At 38.3% G+C, this 23,988-nt stretch overlaps 1 protein-coding gene across 1 annotated transcript; it reads right to left on the reverse strand.

The window, feature by feature from the left end:
- Positions 1 to 997: 997 nt before the first annotated feature.
- LOC126830371 (large neutral amino acids transporter small subunit 2) lies at positions 998 to 18,528 on the reverse strand. Its single transcript, XM_056102912.1, has 11 exons — positions 18,075 to 18,528; positions 17,104 to 17,229; positions 13,548 to 13,647; positions 13,279 to 13,323; positions 12,295 to 12,418; positions 11,178 to 11,281; positions 9,349 to 9,445; positions 8,640 to 8,789; positions 5,766 to 5,940; positions 4,192 to 4,274; positions 998 to 1,009 (listed from the first exon to the last, which is right to left on the reverse strand). Exons 1-11 carry the CDS (start codon positions 18,526 to 18,528, stop codon positions 998 to 1,000), a joined length of 1,470 nt encoding a protein of 489 aa, XP_055958887.1.
- Positions 18,529 to 23,988: the final 5,460 nt, after the last annotated feature.

Below are 23,988 nucleotides of genomic sequence, written 5' to 3' on the forward strand. Positions count from 1 at the left end.
CTTTGAAAGAGAGAGAGAGAGAAATGGGGTTTAACGCCCACTCGACACAAACTAGGTCATTTCGGGACTAACATATGGTTTAATTTTATTTCAATAATTCGCTTGCGCGTAGGGGTCTTTAGCAGTGGGAGGAAACCGGAGGACCCGGAGAAAACCCACGAGGTTGGACAGGCGACCCTACTCCTTGTCACGTACAACCGGGGATTCGAAACCACGCCAGTTGACTCAATGACAGACTTTATGATACAGCGCGCGCGCGCACGCTAACCATTCAGCCATCCAACCCCCCAATTAAACTTTGAAAGAGACCATACAGGTACAATATGGTCCCGTGTTTTATAGCCAAATGGTTTCTTGAAATGAAAACTGTCTACTAGACAATCGAAGTACAAAATAACCCGGTGTATTCCACGATATACATTAAAACTGCTGAGGGTCCATGAAGGTACATTATTTTATCGGATATTTTTCAGGTTTTCTGTATTGAGATATATAGAGAACGTATCTGTGAACAGTAAATTGTTTAACTGAGCTTCAAATGTATTTCAGGAGTAAATGGTTTGTAATGTTTTAAGGCAATGAATTCCCAAAGAGAAGAGGAAAGAATGTGAACCATCTATAATATTTGTAGTTCAAGATTCACTTATACTTGATGCAAAAATTGTCATTCACAAGTTGTCATGTGAAATTACACCTAAGTTTTTAATTATAATGGTCGTATGGTATATCGTGTAGTATATGCCATAATATTTGATAATACGTGTATTTAATAAATATATGTATCTATCTATACTAATATTTCTGACTGTCGTTTGTCTGTCTGTTTGTCTGTCTGTCTGTTCGGGGTTGGCGGCTACACTAGGTCTGCCCCGAGTCTGAAATTTGGGGTATAGGGGTAGCTCGGACCGGGGAGTAACATAGGCCAGGTAGCGTTAGTCTACCACTTCCGGTTTCGGGGTTATGATCCCCGATCGAAGCCGAGCATTCTGCTAGTAGTCTATATTTTCAACTGTAGAATTACAATAATTACAGTAAATTATATGTTGAATATATCTAAAACGAAATGTTACTATTTTTTAATCTTTTGTTATTCTTGTATCAGTGTAAAAAAATGATGTACTTTATCTTCATACAGTAACATTATAATCTCTTGTTTTTCATTTTGGCAATAGCTATACGTTTTGTGTAGTTATTTTGTATAACCATTTTATAAATATCTCCTAAGACCGATGTCGGATATATAAGGAAAAATACTATCATTAATGTATTAATAATTTTGGAATTAATTGTACGGCACTGTCTCATGCATTACAAATGTTAAAGAGACCACTAACGTACGATGTGGTCTCATAAATTAGAATTGATAAAGAGACCATCTATATAGGGTACCATATTGTCTCATGCATTAAAAATGTCAAGGCACAATGTGGTCTCGTAAATTAGACCTTCAAGTGAGGGTATGACATTAGCAATATATAATATGGTCTCATGAATTACAACGGTTAAAGAGACCATCAATTCGCTATATTATGGTCTAATCTAATTTAACTTGTTAAAGAGACCATTGAGGTATACTACATAGTCTAGTGCATTAAAAATAGTATAAAAACCGCTAAATACGCCAAAAGTAGAATAAAAACCGCTAAGTACGCCAAAAATAGTATAAAAACCGCTAAGTATACGCCTTCAAACTGTTAAAGAAAAATTGTGTAAAATCAAAAGTTATTGACCGATTCGACTAAAACTTGATAATTAGTGGCCCTGAACACCCTCAGCAAATATTAAGTCTCTACGATCACTGGAAGTACTAAGTGTACGAAAGTGCATTAGCAATTAAATCTATGGTCTCATATATTAAAACTGTTGAAGAGACCGTCACGGTGCTATATTATGGTCTCGTGTATCAAAATTGTTAAAGAGGGCATCATTCATTAAAATAGTATAGAGACCACCAAAGTACGCATTCAAACTGTTAAAGAAAAGTTGTGTAAATTCAAAAGTTATTGCCCGATTCGTCTGAAATTTGGCGTGAGATCATAATTAGTGACTATGAGAGCACCCCCAGCACCTCTACCATTTCTACGATGACGGGAAGTACTAGGTGTACGAAAGTGCATTAGCAAATAAATATATGGTCTCATATATTAAAATTAAAAGTTATATTCATAACGAACAGCTACTTAACAGAATGACGAAAATTGTTACTATTATTATTATTATTATTTATGGTCAGTGATGTTAGAAGCTTGCTTGGTGTTCAGAAAGTCATATTAGTGTCTTGGTATTCGAGTCTCAATAGTAAACATCATGACCGCACGTCTAGCTGTGTGTATCTGAAAACTTGAGAAGTAAAAGTTGTGTAAAATCAAACGCTTTGGTTAACAACCCGGAACACCCTCGGCAAATTTCAAGTCTCTAGGATCACGGCAAGTACTAGGTGTACGAAAGTGCATTAGCGCCCATTGGCTTGTACGTAAAAGATCCCTAGGCAGTTGGAATTCGATGTAAGAGTTGACTTTCTTATTCAGTTACAAGCTACCAAATTTAGTGAATCCTCCTGAATGATCAATGAGGAATATTTAAGATGGAATCCTCCTGAACGAATGAGGAATATTTAAGGTGTGTCCTATGCAAGAAATTTAAGATCTTATCCAAGACGAGGAAAATTTATAACGTAGCATTAGTAGCCTGATTTAATGGATGATTTAATTTCAGGGCCACGGTGACAAAAATTGCAATATAGGAGGCAGAAATTTCACCATCTCGGTACAAATTGTAGTTCGTCTATTTATAGCAATTCTCCCCGTGTCTCTTTTCTGCCCTTTTGCATGCCCATTATGGTTGATTTTTTGGTCTAGAATGGACGAAGAGGGTTTGAATTAACATTTTCTGCTAGGTTTTGGTAAATATTCATGATTTTGAAGCGGAAGGATAACGGGGTTATGAGGTTGGCTACGGTGATATGTACGGCAACTAGTTACATGTTTTTAGTATGCTTCTTCGAGTTTGTGTATGTATTTCAAAATTTTGGTGGTCAACCTCATACAAATTTTAGTGCAAAGACATGACCATTTGTTCCTCTGTCTGTAGTGAAAAGCATTCAGCCCAACAAAAATTTTGGAAAAAGTTGTAGGTGGCCAAAGAGGCCAGAATTAACATCGAAGTCAATGGAGAAATTAATGGTGGTCTGCCTACAATAGTCCTATTAGAGTTATCTCCCTTACTTTGGTGACTTTTCCGTAAAGGGCCGGTCACACAGGCTTCCGCGAGTTGATCACGAGTGTATCGCGAGGAAGAACTGTCAAACGCGAAGTAAGCGCGGTCACAAGTGAATGACACGTGAATGAAACGTGGTGGACTCGCGAATAACAAGTGCGCACACGCGCGAAAAATTTTACACGCGCACGGAGTCCGATTTTATTTTTGAGCAGCACAAAAATTAGGCGCAACGGCCACCGCGTGTCGCACACGTGGTGTAAACGCTGTACAAACGCGGGCCAAACGCGATAACACGTGGTACACTCGCGGATCACAAGTGGACGACAAGTGGTCACTCGCGGGCAAACGCAAAATTTCTTCGTGTGACTGCGTGTGTAGCACTTGTCATCCACTTGTGATCCGCGTGTCTACAGCGTTCCTACCACCTGTGATAGCGTGTGCTCCACGTGTAAAAGGCTTCCTCAGGGATTGTGTCACGAGTCATCCGCGGGCCATTCGCGTGTTTTCGCGTTGAATCGCGATTGAACCACGACTGATTCGCGTGTCGTCCACGACCCAATCTCGTTTGTACCACTAGTTATTTCTGCTATAAAAAGATCGCGTGTGGGCCATTTTTCATCAGTTGTGATCAAGAACACCGGACGCGGCGGCTTTTATACACGCGGGCGGCAAGCGGAGCACAAGTGATCGGCACGTGATTCACACGCGGAGCACATGTGGAGCACAAGTGATACACACGCGCTGCGTGTGACCCCATTTTCTGACCACAAGCGCTCACACACGGAGGACTCGTGGTGGACACGCGATGCACACGCGCGCGTGTGGTCCACTTGTCATTCGCGTGTCCAGCATGTCTGAGACAAATTGGTTGATTTTCACCGCGTGTAGAAAAAATTTGCAAAATTTATAGCAAAATTACACGTGATCAACTCGCGGAAGCCTGTGTGACCGGCCCATAAGCGATTTGATTACATCATCGTTGTTCAATGTTTTAGAATTATCCTCATCTTCCGCCGCCACATACATCAACTTTTGGATGAACACGGTTATGTTATCTGCAAAAAAATAAAATGATTTATTTCAAATGAAAGAGTGAAACATTTGTTGTTTTTTTTTTGTTTTGTTTTTTTATATAAACTTTGAGAAATGAATAATTAAGATATCTAATTATTGCCGATAATAAAACATCTTGAAATAACTTGGTTATAATAATGTACTAATTTAATCTTTTTTTATAGACAGGGCCAAGATAACATAAACTATGTCCATTGATGACATGACAAGCGGTGGAAATTATTTTGTTTAACAACGACTTGCAATCGTAAAGAAAGCGTGCCCTTCTGTCAAGTATTACGAAATCAGCCAACGGCATAATTTGAACCCAATATGGACGGTAAACATCCCACTGCGCCAAAGGTACAGTCCTAGCTGATGTTTGACGAAGTGAGAGCTTAAAGGAGCTAAGTCGCTAATATTTGAGACCTAGAAATTGACACAAATGGGTCGCAACGCATACAATAATGCAATATGAATGTATATAAATTGATTTACATTCAATCGTTTCTGTTTTAACTATAATTTCTAATCAGTCTGGTTATTCCAGTCTACGCCGATAGTATTTATTTGGCATGCTCTCCAGATAAGAATATAGCGTCACCGTTGGAATATGCCTAGCCTCGTTTTTCGAGTCCCTTATTACAAATAGCGCTGAAACGCATTATGGTACACGATTCGTGTACCAATTGTAAAATGTTTAGTTTGTCTTAAATATTGGATATCAGAAGGCCATCTTTTCCCGGTAAGATCACAACATCAATGTTGATTTAAACCGACAAATATATCGTGTTTTCAATGTCGAAGAGTTTGGATGATATTGAGTTAGATACTTAGCTACTTTGAAACGAAACGAGGTATTGTATAACTTACACAAGCCCCCGTACACAGCCTTGAAAACATGACGTGAAATGATCCTGTATGAATCAGACTCGCAACGTGAACTTATTCACAGGAAACTCGGCAAACCCCGGCAGATTCCGGTACTCTACATCTAGGGTACATTAGATTGATTTTATTGCTTAGCCAATCAAAATTGAAGTATCTATTACAATTTGGATTTTATCTCTAGTTAAGATTTCGAGAAACGGGACCCTGGAGTCTGCTGGGGTTTGCCGAGTGATTCACGGGAAATGTTTCTAGTTTATTTTTAAAAAATACATATTTAAAGACAAATAAAATATTTAGAGTCTATTCTCGAGTACTCGGGCCTAATTTGGCCCCGCCTCGAATAAAGTGTCTAATGAGCTGGACCTAATATATATATATTATCCAGCGTGTAACTGGCTGGCTTGTAATGACTTTAGGGAAATGCTGCCCGAATTCAGTGCATTCAAATCGAAGTCCAAAGTGATTTTCCTAAGACATACAAGAATCTTCGTATGACATTTGACACTGTAAATATATTTGGAACTATTTTGTTCCAACTAGTATGCTTTTCAACAGTGCGCGGAGGCATGTTTAGGCTGGAGTGAGTGAGAGAAGAGATGTACCTAATATAATTTGTATACTTGCTGGTTTACTCCGCCATGTTCCAAACAAATACAGGGGTATACCACAGGCTATTATTAAAATGGCCAACCCACTTTGTTGTGGTTTTTGGTAAACGGTTAAGACTAATATTGAAGTACTGATCAGAAACAATAATATCGGTAATACAACTGGAAGCTGAAATAACAATTTAAAAAAGATTAACTCGTAGGTACAAGTGAAAGGGAGACGACAAAGGGGGGGGGGGGGGGTAACGTCCACACGACACAAACTAAGTCATTTCAACATTATTTCAATAATTTGCATGCGCGTAGGGGTCTTGTAGCAGTGGGAGGAAACCGGAGGACCTGGATAAAATCCACGAGGTTGGACAGGCGACCGCATATACTTCTTGTCGCGTACAACCTGGGAATCGAAACCACGCCAGCTGACTCAATAACAGACTCACGCGCTAACCATTCGGCCACCCAACCTTTCCTGTAAGGCGAAGACCTGTGGACCAAGCAACGTATGCATAGCTAGCAAAATACCAATATTCCTACAAAATTTTGTTCAAATGATAATAAAAAAATTGACGCCGAAATGTGCCTTGAAACAGCTAATTGGTTTGAACAGTTCTGATTAATTACCAGTTGAGTAGCATACAGATCTATGTTTCGTTTTGTTTTTTTATACTTTCGATGGCCTCTACTACAAGAAGACAGTTCTGTGCACCTCACGCAAAAATATCGCCGTAACAGAGAGTTTCATTGGCTAATCCCCTCACATCATCCAGAACGCGGGTTATATAACGACTCCTCCAGATCCTAATGTAGTAAAGACAAGTAAAACGAAATTTGAACTATAATCATTCTTCACAAAATTTATTCCAATCCGCTAAATATTGCAGGCTAGCGATGCCGTCGAGGGTTGGTTATGGCCTGGATAAGGTAATTAATGTCTAATTAATTATTTAGAGAACATTTGAGGCCTAAAGAAAGACCTGCAATAGGCAATTTTAGCTCAGTATAATGTATGTTTATGAGTTATAGGTTACTTACTGAATCGACAACAAAGCGTCATAAAAAAGAATCGCGATACATCAATTCAGTGTCTCTTGATTCAATACGCGAATCGTGAGAAAGTGAATCGCGATACATCGATTCAACGATATATCGTGACCGCACTACTTCGTACCAGACCATCTTGTGAACCTACCCATTGAAATCACCAGAAATGGACAAAACTGGCTATAGGGCAGTTATCGAGTACCTGTAATTGAAAGGACTAACCCCAACGCTGATACATGTCGAACTGGTCTCAACTTTAGGCCTTTTTTCCACAGAAAAGAAGTAGGTAGGAGAAGTTAATAGTGGCAGAGAGAAAACCTTCAACTTCATTAACCCAATTAACACCTGCTTTAGTTTAATTACCTGAACAAACAGGATTGGGAAATAATTATGGTCGGAATTTTGTTCTGTAAATCAGAATGAAGGTCACGAAAAGCTTAATCACAGTGCTTCGCAAAAAATTTGAAATAGGTCTAAATGTTGTTTTCACAAGGTTTTCGGAAAAGGATGCATATTTCTGGAACAGAAGGTTGCAGAACACTAGATATAAATATGTCTGTTTTAGTAATATACCGTCCAAATAAGTTTGAAATCCACAAAGCAGTGTAAAATGTATTTAAAAATGGCCATTTTAGATGCCACAAATGGGCGTTTTTATAAATAATCATTGCGTGACAGTATATTTCCAAATATTACTTAGGTTGGATTTCTCATTACTATTACCGCGGCGCTCACCGAACGTTAAAGGAGCAGGCTCTTATATATTTTGGTGAAAGACTCTCGGAGATTTTTATCCTTGTCGTGTACCATGAGGCGTTGGTCATAACTGTCTGGATAAGGGATCGACGCGATGACAAAGTCACTCACATACTTAAAGATACATTATGGGAGATTCGGTAACGAGTTGGCAGTTCTCACTATAATAGTTAAAAACTAGATAATGTAAAGGCAATTTGGTGAAAATTTCATTCAAATTGAACCACTATGAACCGAGAACTAAGCGACTGAAATTCCCATAAGCCTCGGTCATCATTACTAAAGTCAGTACGATAAACAGCATAGTCTCGATTATCCATTTAATCGTTTACTAGAGAAGGAAAGTTATGCAGTAAATCGGCTTACAATCCACTAAAGATCGCAGGCTAGCGCTGCCATCTAGAGTTGATTATGGCCTGGATAGGTTAATCAATGTCTAATTAATAATTTAGATAACATTTCAGGCCTAAAGAAAGACCTGAAATAGACAGATTTAGCTCTTGCATAATGTATGTTTAAACAATGAAATGTTTTTAAATGTCTTAACTACCTCGAACGGGTCAATTTGTTTTTATTCTGCAGCATTCAGGGCAGGTAAACAGTCTACTTTAAACCTCCACTTGTGAATTTTCCCTTTAATATGGAGTTTACATTTTTGGGGCTCCGATTTCCGGTAAAGGTCCAAGGGGAAATAGGTTAGGGCGGGGGGGGGGGGGGGTCATGGCAAAAAGAGAAAAAATTCAAATTCCAGATGAAAGTTTCACGGTAACCTATCTAGCGACGCAAGGGCGGAGACGGAGCTATCCCTCATCCCTCAACCTTCTCTGTGAAGTTCCACTCGGTGATCGGTCTAGGCTTCTAGACATGTATGTCATTCGGAACTGAATAGATTTCGTATGTGGTCAGATAATATGTAATTATTCTTGTATTACAGACCGTTTAATTGTGTGTTACACATGCGTGCCATTCGAAAGGATATGAAATAATCTCCCAGTAGCGTTACGGTTTGGGGCCCCGCGATTCCAGTCAGGCCCAGGGTCCCGCTCCAGTTAATCGGGGCTTTCCTCGTACCTTAATGGGTCTCTTGAGATTGGGTTCCTTCCACCTAAGATGGATAAGCGCAGCCAAAGTAGTGGTCAGAACAGTTGCAAATCCAAACCCCATCATTTCTATTAAATAAAAGATCTCTTCAAAATTCTGCATTGTTATGGTTAATATACACTGAAAAAAAAATATGTTCTTAAAAATTAGAAATAATGGATAATGATAAAAAGGGATATTGACGTCCCATATAAAATTAATTGTAAAGCAAACGCGTCCATATTTGAATCAACAATCCGGACCAAATAATATGATCACATGTGGACGCCAATTTTTTGTCTAGTCCAAATGAATATGAAATGAAAAGCAAAGAAAGGGTGTTTAACGTCCTACTGTTCTGCTCCTACTGGGCTAATGAAGACGGGCATACGCCTTACAATGTGCTATGAGGGAAATTTTGCCCGGACAAGGGCGCTATGGCTTACTCGTTTATCGACTCCCAACTGTCAAAGGTTCTTTTACGTGCACGACAATGTGTACACCGGACCTCGGTTTTTAGTCCCATCCGAACAACTATACGTTGTCCGTTGCTAGGTCTTCCGTTCTACACCACTGAAGGGATTGAATACGGAACCTCCAGGTTAGTGAGCCACTAACCCGATACTTAAATTAAAATGTTTTGTTAAATCCATAGATTATATGTTATTTATGGGATTATAAATATGTGTATACTAGTTACCATGACGATGAGTGATGGCGCTGGAGTACTAAATCTAACAGATATCATAGAAATAACTTCAGGTAGGTGATTATTTCTAGAACCAACGAAAAACAACCTGTTAAAAGACAAAGAAAACGTCTTACAATGTGTTGATCTGCATGAATTAATTGCTCGATATTCCAAACCTATATTCAGGAGGTAAATCTGCCCATTGCAGGCCTTTCTTTGTGCCTTAAATGTTATATAAACTATTAATTAGACATTAATCAATTTATCCAAACAATAATCAACTCTCGATGCCATCGTATATTTCAGATTTTCAACAGATTCGATTAATATTGACAGTTAAAACTGTCAAAATGATTTAATTCAAAAATGGATAATCGAGACTTTGTTTATTATCTTAACAACAGTAGTAATGACAACCGAGACTACACTGTTCTTTTAACGCCAAGAACTGGGCTCATAATAAAGTAATTTAACTGAAATTCAACTTTTCATTATCTATTGTTTTAACTGTTTTATAGCGAGAACTGTCGGCTCTTTATCTAATCGGTAAGACGCTGGCTCGCTAGCCTGGAGGTCGGGTGTTCGATCCCTGCATTGGCCGAGAAAGTTCATCCAGATTTTCCGGCGTGGTTCTCCCTTGTCAGTGATGCAGGACGGAGGGGCTGACAAGGACAGCTGTCTAGTCGTTCGGATGGGACGAAAAACCGAGGTACCGTGTACACATTGGCGTGCACGTAAAAGATCCCTTGGCAGTTGGAATTCGATATAAGAGTAGGCCGTAGTGGCGCTGTCCGGGCAAAATTTCCCTCATAGCACACTGTATGGCGTATGCCCGTCTTCATTAGCCCAGGTTGGGAGCAGAACAGTAGGACGTTAAACCCCATTTCATTTCATTTCATTTTCTTTATCTAATCTTACCTAATGCACCTTTAAATTAAACATGACAATTTGACATAAGAACGGTATATTATCAAATATTGAAGTAATATATATACAATACTGATTTTATGAAAATCTATGGTAATTGTCCTTGACATTCCTCTAGAATCTGTGAACTCAACAGATTGGATTCTTTGAGCGATTGTTATTTTTGAAACGACGATGAGTTGCCGTGAGGGGGGGGGGGCAGCGAGGGTGTGTTGTATTATAAGGTCTGTCATTGAGTCAACTAGCGTGGTTTCGATTCCCCGGTTGTACGTGACAAGAAGTAGGATCGCCTGTTCAACCTCGTGGGTTTACTTCGGGTCCTCCGGTTTCCTCCCATTGCTAAAGACCCCTACGCGCAAGCGAATTATTGAAATAAAAATTGAACCTTATGTTAGTCCTGAAATGACCTAGTTAGTGTCGAGTGGGCGTTAAACACCCATATCTCTCTCTCTCTCTCTCTCTCTCTCTCATTAATGAAAAATAAACAATTTTGGAGCATCAAATGCATCTAAAAAGTTGTAATCGATCGTAAGGCCACCAAGGTTCACATTACGTTTTATTGATTTCACGACACATTCCTGTATTTCCTTTAATCGCTTGTCGGCATCAAATAATGGATCATTTCTATTCCCGAAGATCGATGCCAAGGTGGCACCTGGCTCATTTGATCATCTATCAGAAACTTGGAAACTGGGTACCGTTAGTCATATCAAAAGGAGCTACCGAACGAGTCAGACTTTTCACACCATACCTGGAAATGGAAAACATACCTGGACAACATACCTGGATATGGACAACATAGCTGGACATGGACAATGGACAACATACCTGGATATGGACAACATACCTGGATATGGACAGCATAGCTGGACATGGACAACATACCTGGACATGGACAATGGACAACATACCTGGACATGGACAACATACTACCATTAATGCTACCCATAACAGATATAGCTATTAATATCGGCATTATCCAGACAACAGGGCGTACTGTTTGTTCTGCGAATGTCTGAAATTAAAATGAATGTTCAAGATAAGAGAGGGGGTCATGGTGGCTAAGTGGGTAAGACGCTGACTCGCTAGCCTGGAGTTTCGCGTGTTCGACCCCTGCATTGGCCGAGAAAGTTCATTGGGTTTTTCCGACGTGGTTTCCGCTTGTCAGTGGGGTGCAGAATGGAGGGCCTAACAAGGACTGTGAACCCGTGTATACTTTGACGTGCACGTAAAAGACCCCTTGTTAGTTGGAATTCGATATAAGAGTAGGCCATAGTGCCGCTGCCCGGGCAAAATTTCCCTCATAGCATACTGTATGGTGTATGCCCGTCTTCATTGGCCCAGTAGGAGCAGAACAGTAGGACGTTAAATCCCATTTCATTTCGTTGCATTTTCAAGATAAGAGGGGACCACGCTGTCTCGGTGGGTATGTCGAGACTAACCTTATGTCGAGAATGATCCTGGCAAGGAAAATCATCTAGACGTTCGGGCGGTAGGAAAAACTTAGGCCCCGTCCATTCTATTGGTTGCATGGTATGCTAGGTCCCCACTGTCGTACGATGCGTTACGATAGGATCGTCCATATTGAGTCCACGATCTGCTACGTGTAGATACGTTCTGATATAATTTTAACACAGAGATAATTGCTACGATAGATGCGTAACAAAGATTTTAAGAAACGGAAGTGACGAAAGCAAAAGGAAAACACGAGTTCTCTTTCTAGGTACTTGACTGAAGTAACGAGTGATAACAGATACATTGACGAATTTCTGCTTACTGATAATTCCTTCGAAGACCAAAAGTTGTTATATGAGACTGTGAGAGGATATCTGACAATTCAAAAAGATAACTGAATGTCATTAGATAAGAGAACCGTAATTAAGCAGCTAAAGAGTCGTGCTCGGCATAAAATGGTGTTTAAACCAACCTAAAATGTTTCAAAATAATATATCGTCTAAACCAACCTAACGCGTCACATTTAAACCATTCTAAAGGGAAGTAAGTTAGATGATATTTCGATATATTTACCACGGCAACTGCTGATGATAATAACATCTCGTGTGGAGTAAGTACAGCAAAATATGCCACATTGGCTACCAAATATACAACTGTTACTATTGCCATGGATATAAGTATTGCTGATGGTAAATTTCTAAGAATAGATTAGATAAAAAAGTCATTTTTTTTAACTTGGGGTACATATGGTTGCCATTCTACATTCTCGACGTGTCGGATTCTGAAGGCGACAAGTCGTGGCATGACAAGTCGAAATAATCGTATTTTGTCGACTTGTTGGGTTGTGAAGGCGACAAGTCGACAAAATCAACCAACAACGCGACAAACTAACCCGACAATCGTCGCTTTCACTTTGTCGACTTGTCGGGTCAATTCTTTCGATTTGTAGACTTATGGCCTTCGATTTTTCCTTTAATCAACTGACCCTTTTCATCATCCATGTTTAAACCGAACAATATATTTAATAACATTAGTTCAGTGAAAAGGACAAATGGTTATTTTCTAGTCAGTTTTTTGTCCATCTGATTATAATACAGATCTATATTTTGTTTCGTTTTTTTTTCATACTTTCGATGGCTTCTACTACATGAACATCTGACCGGTTGTATTGGAAGGTACCGTCAGAGGTAATACGAGCGACTTTTGACCCTATGACGTCACACATTCCATTAAACAATCATCGTTGATTTTTCTAGTGGGTTACCCACAGTTCCGTGCACATCACGCCAAAATCTCGCCGTAACAGACCGTTTCATGGGCTAATCCCGCACATCATCCAGAACTTGGGTTATATAACGATTCCTCCAGATCCTAGTGTAGTAAAGACAAGTAAAACGAAATTTCGAACTATAAAAAACGAAACGAAATAAATAGGATCTGTGTTTTATTTTAATCAGATTGGGTTTTTGTTTATCTCAGAGGCACAGTAAATAATTTGATTTTCCCGAAACCCCGCACAAACAATTCCAGGATCAAAGTTCCGTATCTTCGACTTACCGATTTGGTTCAATTACTTCATCAGCTAGGAAATTAAGGTAATTCCTAAAACGAAGAATGCACTTGGTCAGATTTATTCATTAAAAATTGTGGATCTCAATTTTAAATAAAACGGAATGAATTTCTGTAGCACAATTTTTGATTTGTATCGAGATAAACTATCGAAAGTATAAAAAAAATAAACGAAACGAAATTAAGAAGTTTAGTGATGTTTACATCAAATGGATATTTCTGCTTGAACAGTTTACGCAATATGTAATACGTCTTACCAGCCCCCAAAAGCCCAAAATCCAGAGTAAAAAGCGATAGCCACAGATCCAGCACTGTAGTCACTGTTGGCAAATGGATTCTGAAAGTTGCTTGTATTTCCTTTAAAGTAAAAGACTATTGCATATTATTTAAGAAATTTGTTTGTTCCAGAAAATGGACGCCTTCGTTATAAATATTATGATTTTGCATTCACTCCTAATTCCCAATTGGGGTAGGGGGGAGAGCAAATGGTTAGCGCATGCAAGTTGAACCATAAGATCTGTCAACTGGCGTGGATTCCATTCCCCGGTTGTACGTGAAAATGACTAGGGTTGCTTGTCCAACCTCGTGAAATAAGTGAAATTGCCAACAATAAAAAAAAAAAAAACACTATGCGCATCATATCCAAAATTCAAACAATTTCATACAAAATTGACAAAATTATGAATAGGTTGACAACGAGGGCTGTATTATAAACTCGGAATAGATTATTATTGAAAATGGAAATCGATGTTTTTTAGTAGTTACAAACCCAGGGACTAACTTTATTTCATATTAATGTCTTTAATTCATATTAATGTATCGGTAGAAGTTTCACTGGGTTAAAACGTTCCATGTCCAGTTTCAAAAATAACGCCAGTGTGTCATCAATGCCCGAAAGTTCAGATATTAGTTTAATGCATAGTATACTGGTATGAAAATATTTCAATCACTAAGATAATTAATGTTTCTTAAATTAACAACTTTAACGCATCAATTGGCTAGTAAATCGTTGACCTGTCATATTTTTTTTTAAATTTACAATATTAACGCATCAATTGGCTTGTAAGTCGTTGACCTGTCATATTTTTTTTTTTTAATTTACAACATTAACACATCAATTGGCTTGTAATTAAAAGTAGTTGACCTGTTATAATTTGTTAGGCTACAACATGTACAAAATAGCGTTAAACAGGATATAAGGAGAGAATGTTTATAACAGTTACAAAACGGCGTTAAACAGGCGATTAAATCAGTTTAGATCTTCTCTTGACTTGAAACAAAAATCAACCCAGATTCTTTAACTCTGTGATGTTCTTAGCGGCAAGAAGTTGTATTAGTTTATTGACACTTGGGTTTTATATTGCTTTATAATTTATTTCACAGGTCATCGTATCTGGGACTAATAGGAATAAAATGATCTGTCTTTCCTAACGATTTTAACACACCTGCCTTTCTTCATATTTGAATTATTACACAAAATACATAATCTATCTTTCCTACCTGCCTCGGGGGGGGGGGTGGATGGCTAAATGGTTAGCGTGCGCGCGCTGTATCATAAAGTCTGTCATTGAGACGACTGGCGTGGTTTCGAATTCCCGGTTGTACGTGGCAAGGAGTAGGATCGCCTGTCCAACCTCGTGGGTATTCTCCGGGTCCTCCGGTTTCCTCCCACTTCTAAAGACCCCTACGCGCAAGCGAATTATGTAAATAAAATTAAACCATATGTTAGTCCCGAAATGACCTAGTTTGTGTCGAGTGGACGTTAAACCCCATTTCTCTCTCTATCTCATACCTGCCTTTCTCCATATTTAAATTCTGACTAGAAAGTCTTATTCTTGTTATTTTACGTATATATTTTTTATTTATCGATTTAGTTAGATAAAACTGGAGTGTAAACTTATCTACAATATATTTGTATATATGACATTTTGACGATTCATTAATTTTTTCATGGCATTCTTGTTTAAAAATATCAAATAGACGAAGTTTTATTACAGACAATGGGCGTTTAGAATTTTCAAAGCCATTATTTTCCTAATATATCCTAATCCTAATAATTCTTTTGGGTTTAACGTCCACTCGACCAAAACTAGGTCATTTCGGGACTAACACATGGTTCAAGTTTATTTCAATTTGCTTGCGCGTAGGGATTTTTAGCAGTGGGAGGAAACCGGAGAACCCGGGGAAAACCCACGAGGTTGGACAGGCGACGCTACTCCTTGTCACGTACAACCGGGGAATCGAAACCCCGCCAGTTGACTCAATGACAGACCTTATGATACAGCGGGCACGTGCTAACCATTCGGCCATCACCCCCCCCCCCCCCCACCCCACCAATTAACTTTAACCAATATTTGAATATTCGAATTTTTCTTACTATAGAAAGTGGATATCTACCCAATTCATAGTATATCATAATGGTACTAGTGCTATTTCGTGTTTAAAGAAGTCTTTTGTAAAAATTCAGATTCACCTTTTCGACATCCTCAGCTGTATGAAAGCCCCAAACGTCCGACCCTTAGCATAAAATACTACTCACGTAGGTGTCGAAAACTTACAATTTTTGTTACGGAGTTAAAATAGTTTTCATTGTATTCTTTTAAAAGGGAAAATAGTGCTTTTCTGGCCAGGTCAGATACGTTTTTGGTTTGGTTTTTTTTTTTTGGGGGGGGGGGGCGTTTTTTTAAATTTACCATTAAAATTCAACAATATTGCATCTACCGTACTTACATGTTTTTCGGAATCCAAACTAACTCTGTGGTATTATGTTATATTTTTTTTTTTTATCAATTTTAGTAGTCTATTATTCAAGATAGAAGTAAACAGTTTTCCTATAGTTATTTGGATCATTAGCGTCCACTTTCTTTATTATAGACTGGCACTAAGTTTCCTATAGCCCACGTTGATGGAAAGCCTCTCGAAATGAGAACATTATTAAAAATCTCCACTACTAAGTAGGGCATCAGGAGGTCTTTACAGTGTATTGGATAGTATCGCAAGATGATGCTTTATTAAGCTTAAGTCTTTGCATACATTCTCGTATTTCACTCGCTGTTATAACAGTGTCTAATTCGCTTTTACACAATTGTGAATTTAAGTCCTATGTATTAATATAATTGGGGGATCACGTGGCTAAGTGGGTAAGACGCTGGCTCGCTAGCCTGGAGGTGGGGTATTCGATCCCTGCATTGGCCGAGAAAGTTCATCCAGATTTTCCGGCGTGGTTTCCCCTTGTCAGTGATACAGGACGGAGGGCCTGACAAGGACAGCTGTCTAGTCGTTCGGATGGGACGAAAAACCGAGGTCCCGTGTACACATTGGCGTGCACGTAAAAGATCCCTTGGCAGTTGGAATTCGATATAAGAGTAGGCCGTAGCGCCGCTGCCCGGGAAAAATTCCCCTCATAGCACACTGTATGGCGTATGCCCGTCTTCATTAGCCCAGGTTAGGAGCAGAACAGTAGGACGTTAAACTCCATTTCATTTCAGTTATTAATATAATTCATACTACTTTCGTCTACAGTAGGGCGGGTAGATGTTAAATCCCATTTATTGCTTTTGTTGATTTATTATATTGTTTAATCCTTTATGCATTGTTCATCTATCGACATGTCAGTTTTAATTACAACATTTACATGTACTTTGATCCTTTAATCTGATGATCCTTAAATATAACAAAATTGGTCAATTAATGGCAGTCACGATATATGTATATTTATGTTCCGGTATATTAAGGAATTGAAGAATCATTCTGTTATATCGGAGAGAGAATTTATACCTCTGAAACACGGATGAATTAAAAATGGATCTTTACCTTTAACTATCCAGAGAATTCCTATTATTATAACCATAAATAATGCTGCCAATTTGCTGGCAGTTATAATGGCTTGAACTTTGGTCGCCCATTTTACATTAAAAACGTTGATAGCTGTAAGACATGCTGAAATAAAAGACCGATAGTGCAAGTAATTAGATATCAATTTAAAAAATTACAATAAACCTTAAGGCAAATGTGTTTCGTTATCTGGGGTGTCAAGGTGTCCCTCTTGTAAGTGATGAAGGACACAGGGCCTGACAAGGACAACAAGGACGAAACAGTCAGTTACGGCGACTTCTTGGCGTGCCTTGCACGGCACTGTGGGTAAACCACTAGAAACACCATCACTGATTGATTAATGAATGTGATAGACTAGATGGGTAGGGTTTTAAGACAATTCGAAACCCCTATCTAGAAGATTGTATTGATGATTTAAACATACTGAAAGTCAAGTTCGCTTTGAAAAAAAACATTCTTAAATATGAAAGAAATATCCCTTTTTGATACCTTTCAATGCGTACGGAGAAACCATTCCAACACTACAATCAACCGAACACCTACCTTTATTAATTACTTTCAAGGTAGGGTTGGAATTAGCTTTATTTGCTGTTAGAAAAATGTGGACAGATTCTGAAATGACTCTTATAACAATTTTAAATGATCTAATGCTATGTTTCTTTTATATATATTTATATTATTCACATAACTTACATCTACGTGACAAGGAGTAGGGTCGCCTGTCTAACCTCGTGGGTTTTCTCCAGGTCCTCCGGTTTCCTCCCACTGCTAAAGACCCCTACGCGCAAGCGAATTATTGAATTTTAATTAAACCATATGTTAGGCCCGAAATGACCTAGTTTGTGTCGAGTGGACGTTAAACCCCATCTCTCTCTCCCTCTCTTCTCTCTCTCCGTATAACTATTGAAAGAGTCCGTCTGTTAGTGCTGAAAATCATGAAAACCACTTACCATAGACACAAACACCAATTAGACGTATAGCTATTTTAGGTGGTTCACAGTCTGGATACACTGGACGGAGTATATAGGTCGCAAATATGAGGGTGGAAGCGGCCGTTCCCACAGGTTGTATAATCATCAGATTAATCCACAAACATATAAAAGATAGAAAATCACCAAAAGCTCTTTTAATGTACATATACTCCCCACCAGATTCTGGTATACAGGCACCTAGTTCCGCAAAACATACAGCACATAAAGTTGAAAAAATCCCACAAACTGTCCATAACAACAAAGACATTCCAACCGATTGCACATTTTGCAGGATGCCAACGGGAGACACAAAAATCCCAGATCCAATGATGATTCCAACTATTATTGACACACAGTGAAACAGTGTGATTTGTTTCCGAAGCTGGACTCGAGGTGCACCTCCAGACAGATCAGCTTTATCCACAATCACCATGATGGGGATACATATGGCGACCTTAAGTTAATTCAGATACATGTACATGCTTCAAATACACGTTGTTTCACGACCTACGGTTTATGATACTGTTCACAGTGGTGTGCATGTCTGGTATCAGTTAACAATACTGAAATGTATGACCGATAGTTGATAGGTTGTGGCCCACTTACCACTGTGATAAGCCGAGTAGAACTCCGTTTCTAATCAGCTACAAGGCCCTTGTGTGTAAACAGATTATATTCGATTGGACCTACATGTATCTCCTTTCCATAGTGCACAATATAAACGCGTGTACCATCTGTGTCTGTACATGGTTTGCGTTTAAAGATCGGTTCAAGTGATCGTAAACAGATCATCTATTGGGCCCTAATAAGTTATTTATATCTGAAATTGGGGCGTTGGATGACCGAATGGTTAACACGTGCGCGCTGTATCATAAGATCTGTCAATGAATCAACTGGCGGGGTTTCGATTCCCAGGTTGTACGCGACAAGGAGTAAGGTCGCCTGTCCGACCTCGTGGGTTTTCTCCGGGTCCTTTGATTTCCTCCCACTGCTAAAGACCCCTACGCGCAAGCGAATTCTTGAAATAAAATTTAACCATGTGTTAGTCCCGAAATAACCTCGTTTGTGTCAAGTTGACGTTAAACCCCATTTCTCTCCCTCCTCTGGGGGGTTGGATGGCTGAATGGTTAGCGTGCGCGCGCTGTATCATAAAGTCTGTCATTGAGTCGACTGGCGTGGTTTCGAATCCCCGGTTGTACTTGACAAGGAGTAGGGTCGCCTGTCCAACCTCGTGGGTTTTCTCCGGGTTCTCCGGTTTCCTCCCACTGCTAAAGACCACTACGCGCAAGCGAATTATGTAAATAAAATAATACCGTATGTTAGTCCCGAAATAACCTAGTTTGTGTCGAGTGGACGTTAAACCCTATTTCTCTCTCTCTCTCTCTCCTCTTTCTCCCCCCCCCCCTCTCTCTTATATCTGAAATTAACATTGCCCTATAAAATTCTTTATCTTATCTCACCCACCATAATCATTAATAAGTATGCGAGAACATGGATAATGTATCGCAGCTGGAGAAAAGCGTATGTCACCCGTTCATTCATAAGGACGCCCCCCCCCCCACCGCGGTGTAGGTGACAAGGAGTAGGGTTGCCTGTCCAACTTTTTGAGATTTCTCCGGGTCCTCTGGCTTCCTCCCACTGCTAAAAGCGAATTATTGAAATAGAATTGAACCATATGTTATTCCCGAAATGTTCGGGTTAAGGTAAGTATTTGGGGCTAGGTCCAGGGGTTAGGACTGGGATTAGCGCGTGACCATTGACCAAACATCAAGTTGGCCTTATCAAATAGACCTAATCGAGTTTCACCCGTCACGGTGGCTAGGTGGTTAAGACGCTGGCTCGCTAGTCTGGAGGTCGCGTATTGGATCCCTGCATTGGCCGAGAAAGTTCATCGGAATTTTCCTGTGTGATTTCCCCTTGTCAGTGGTGCAGGACGGACGGCCTGACAAGGTCAGCTGTCTAGTTGTTAGGATGAGACGCAAAACGGAGGTCCCTTGTATACATTGGCGTGCACGTAAAAGATCCCTTGACAGTTGGAATTCGATATAAGAGTAGGTCATAGTGCAGCTTCCCGGACAAAAATTCCTCTAAAAGGTCTTAATTAGCCCAGTCGGAGCAGAACATTAGGGCCTTAAACCCCATTTCATTTCATTTCAATACGAATTACTATCCTCAGGGCGTCGCTAGAGAGTGCCAAAGTGCAAAATAAAAAGATGTCCTCCAAAGCATATGTTTACTAAATCAAGCAATATCAGATGAAATGCAATAGGCTGTGATTTGTTAACATAAAACCATTAGGGTGGTCCTTAAATTGCAGAATAGGGTCTACCCTCGATTTATGTTGGAATTGATGAGAAAAAAAAATAAAGAAAAAAAATTTAAAAAAATTTAGAGGGTGCTATATACCGTCTATCAAAATTTTTCCAGGAAATTGTATCTTTTTCCTAGACTCTTTCTTCTAGCCCTTCTTTTGTGGCTTCCGGTGCACCCCAGAGGGTCCGTACTCTGACTGATCTTGTTTAGCTTATACACTAAACCACCATGGTCTCATAGTAAGACAACATGAATTATTATTTCATCTACACGCGGATTGCAGATGATACACAATTGTACATTTTGTTCAAACCTATTAAAAGTGTCTTTCAAAGCTGAATATTGAAACTTGTATTGCAGACATAAAAATTTGGATGAAAAAAAGTTTTTTTTAAACTTAATGCAGATAAGACAGAGTATTTGGTTATTGGGTCTTCTTTAAACAGGAAAAAGTTAAACTTAAACTTTGGTCTAATGAGGGAGCCACGGTGGCTAAGAACAAGTATTCTAACTGTGTAGGAGCCACGGTGGCTAAGTGGGTAAGACGCTGGCTCGCTAGTCTGGGTGTCGGGTGTTCGATCCCTGCATTGGCAGAGAAAGTTCATCAGGATTTTCCGACGTGGTTTCCCCTTGTCAGTGGTGCAGGATGGAGGGCCTGACAAGGACAAGCCCGTAATAAGGCTGAACATCTGTGGCGGAAAACAAATCTACATGTCCATAAACAGATTTATAAATCTTTAAAAAACAATGTGAATAAATTAATTGATGATGCTAAAATTAAATTTTACTCTGATAAAATAGAAAATGGCGAAAACAGACAAAAAGACCTGTATAAAGTTGTGAATTCCCTTTTGGACCATAATGCTGAGCGTACTATCCTCCCGGACAATGATAATGACACTGAACTTGCAAATTTATTCTCTGATTTCTTTCAAATAAAAATACAGAAAATACGAACTGAACTTGATGATTTAAATAAAACTATTGACTTTAACGCTCATGATTTTGATAAGTTAGAAAATTCTGTTTATTTAGAAAATTTTAACTTGGTTAGTGAATCTTTTATTTTAAAGCTAATTAAATCGTCTGCTCCTAAATCTTGTTCATTAGATCCTGTTCCGACTTCTGTTCTTAAGGACTGTCTAGACGAAGTTATTCCAGTTTTTACCAATATTATTAATTCTTGTATATCATCCGCTACTATTCCCAACGTTTTCAAACGAGTTTATGTTATCCCTTTAATTAAAAAGTCTACACTGGATCCTAATGTTTTTAAAAATGACAGGCCAGTCTCTAACTTAAGTTTTATTTCTAAAATATTGGAGAAATGTATTGCTTCTCAGATAAAGGCCCATCTAGATGATAACTGTTTGTATGAACCATTTCAAAGTGCTTATAAACAATTTCACAGTACCGAAACAGCTTTAACCCGGGTTTCAAATGATATTTTAATGGAAATTGATAATAGAAAATGTACATTTTTAATTTTATTAGATTTATCTGCTGCTTTCGACACGGTGGACCCCTCCATTCTTCTACGTAGACTTCAATTTAAATTCGGTGTTTGTGGCTCTGCATTAAATCTTTTAGAGAGCTATCTTGTGGATAGAAAACAGTGTATTTTAGTTAATTGCAAATCGTCGTCTGAATCTGTTTTGTCATCTGGGGTTCCCCAAGGTTCTGTTCTTGGGCCGATTTTATTTACCCTCTATACGTCACCATTAGGAGATATTGTCAGAAAATATGGTCTCAGCTTTCATTTGTATGCCGATGATACTCAATTATATATTTCATTTACACCTAATTGTCCATCTTCTTTCAATTTATCAAAATTGCAACTTGAGAACTGTATTAGTGAAATTAGAAAATGGATGTCAAAGAACTTTCTAAAATTGAATGATGATAAAACCGAATATTTGTTATTAGGCTCAAGGCATCAATTAAGTAAATCTGCACAAGATAACCCCCCTGTTGTAATTGGTAATTGTGATATATTTTCATCTTATTCTGCTCGTAATATTGGCGCAATCTTTGATAGTTTTATGCTTATGGGAGCTCAAGTAAATAATATTTGTAAATTGTGCTATTTTAATATTAGAAATATAGGTAAAATACGTAAATGTGTAACTGTAGAGGCCACTAAGTCACTTGTTAATTCTCTGGTCACTTCTCGATTAGATAACTTTAATTCACTTTTAGTTGGTTTACCTTTAAAGCTTATAGATAAATTACAAAAAGTACAGAATACTGCGGCTAGACTTGTTACTTTAACTAAGAAATGTGACCACATAACTCCTGTTTTATATAATTTACACTGGTTACCTGTTAAATATCGAATTGATTTTAAGATTTTATTACTTACTTTTAAATGTTTAAATAATTTAGCTCCTGTTTACCTCTCAGATCTTTTAGAACTTTATACACCTGGCCGAACATTACGTACATCAGATAAACTACTTTTAAAGCCCAAAACTGTTCAACTAGTCTCCTATGGTCAGCGCTCTTAGTTATCAAGCACCTGTTTTATGGAATAATCTACCATTTAGTTTAAGATGTTGTACATCTCTATATTCTTTTAAAAAACAACTTAAAACACATTTATTTAATTAGGCTTTTAACTGACTCTGTATACAATCGTTAACATGCCCATAATCTTGTTATTTATGTGTGATTTACATTGTCACTTTGTAAAGTGCCTCTGAACATGTTATATGAAAGGGTGCACTATAAATATGCTATAATAATAATAATAATAATAATAATAATTCCTTCGGAGGATACGAAAAACCGAGGTCCCGTGTATACATTGGAATGCACGTAAAAGATCCCTTGGCAGTTGGAATTCGATATAAGAGTAGGCGATAGTTCCGCTGCCCGGGCAAAATTTCCCTCATAGCACGCTGTATAGCGTATGCCCGTCTTCATTAGCCCAGCATAGGAGCAGAACAGTAGGACGTTAAACCCCATTTCATTTCATTTGATCTATTGATACAAAAGTTAAACTTTGATTTATCGATACAAGCAGTCAACCTGAAATATTGTTGTAATTTTTAATTCAAATTTTTCTTTGAAATCACATAAACAATATATCTTTTAAATAAGTTATTTTACTTTAAGAAACATGGATGAAATACATCAATAGTAATACACTAATAAATTCATTAGTTATTTCTCGCATAGATTCTTTTGATTCTGTCCTGTATAATGTACCCCTTAAACAACTTGACAAACTCGGCTGTTCACCTTCAATTTTTATCATTTAACACCTATATAAACGACACTGACCTGTAATTTTTATAATTGAATATAAGATTCTATTAGTAGATTTTAAATGTATAAATAACTTGACACTACATATATAGTTCTTAAAAAAATTGGTTTTAAGAAAAAATTTAAATTAAGAAAGGGAGGTACATAACCGGGATATTATATGGATGTTTATTTAAAAGTTTTAGGGCAGCACACTAAAAATAGTTCTCGCTGAAATTGTTGAGTTTGACATTTTTCTAAATATGGTGCAAATTATCAATTAACTAAGAACACTGAATAAAAAGCTGTTTGGTCTTTCATAAAATATTTA

This window comes from Patella vulgata, chromosome 8 (genome assembly GCF_932274485.2).
Source record: "Patella vulgata chromosome 8, xgPatVulg1.2, whole genome shotgun sequence".
Lineage (NCBI taxonomy): Eukaryota > Metazoa > Mollusca > Gastropoda > Patellidae > Patella > Patella vulgata.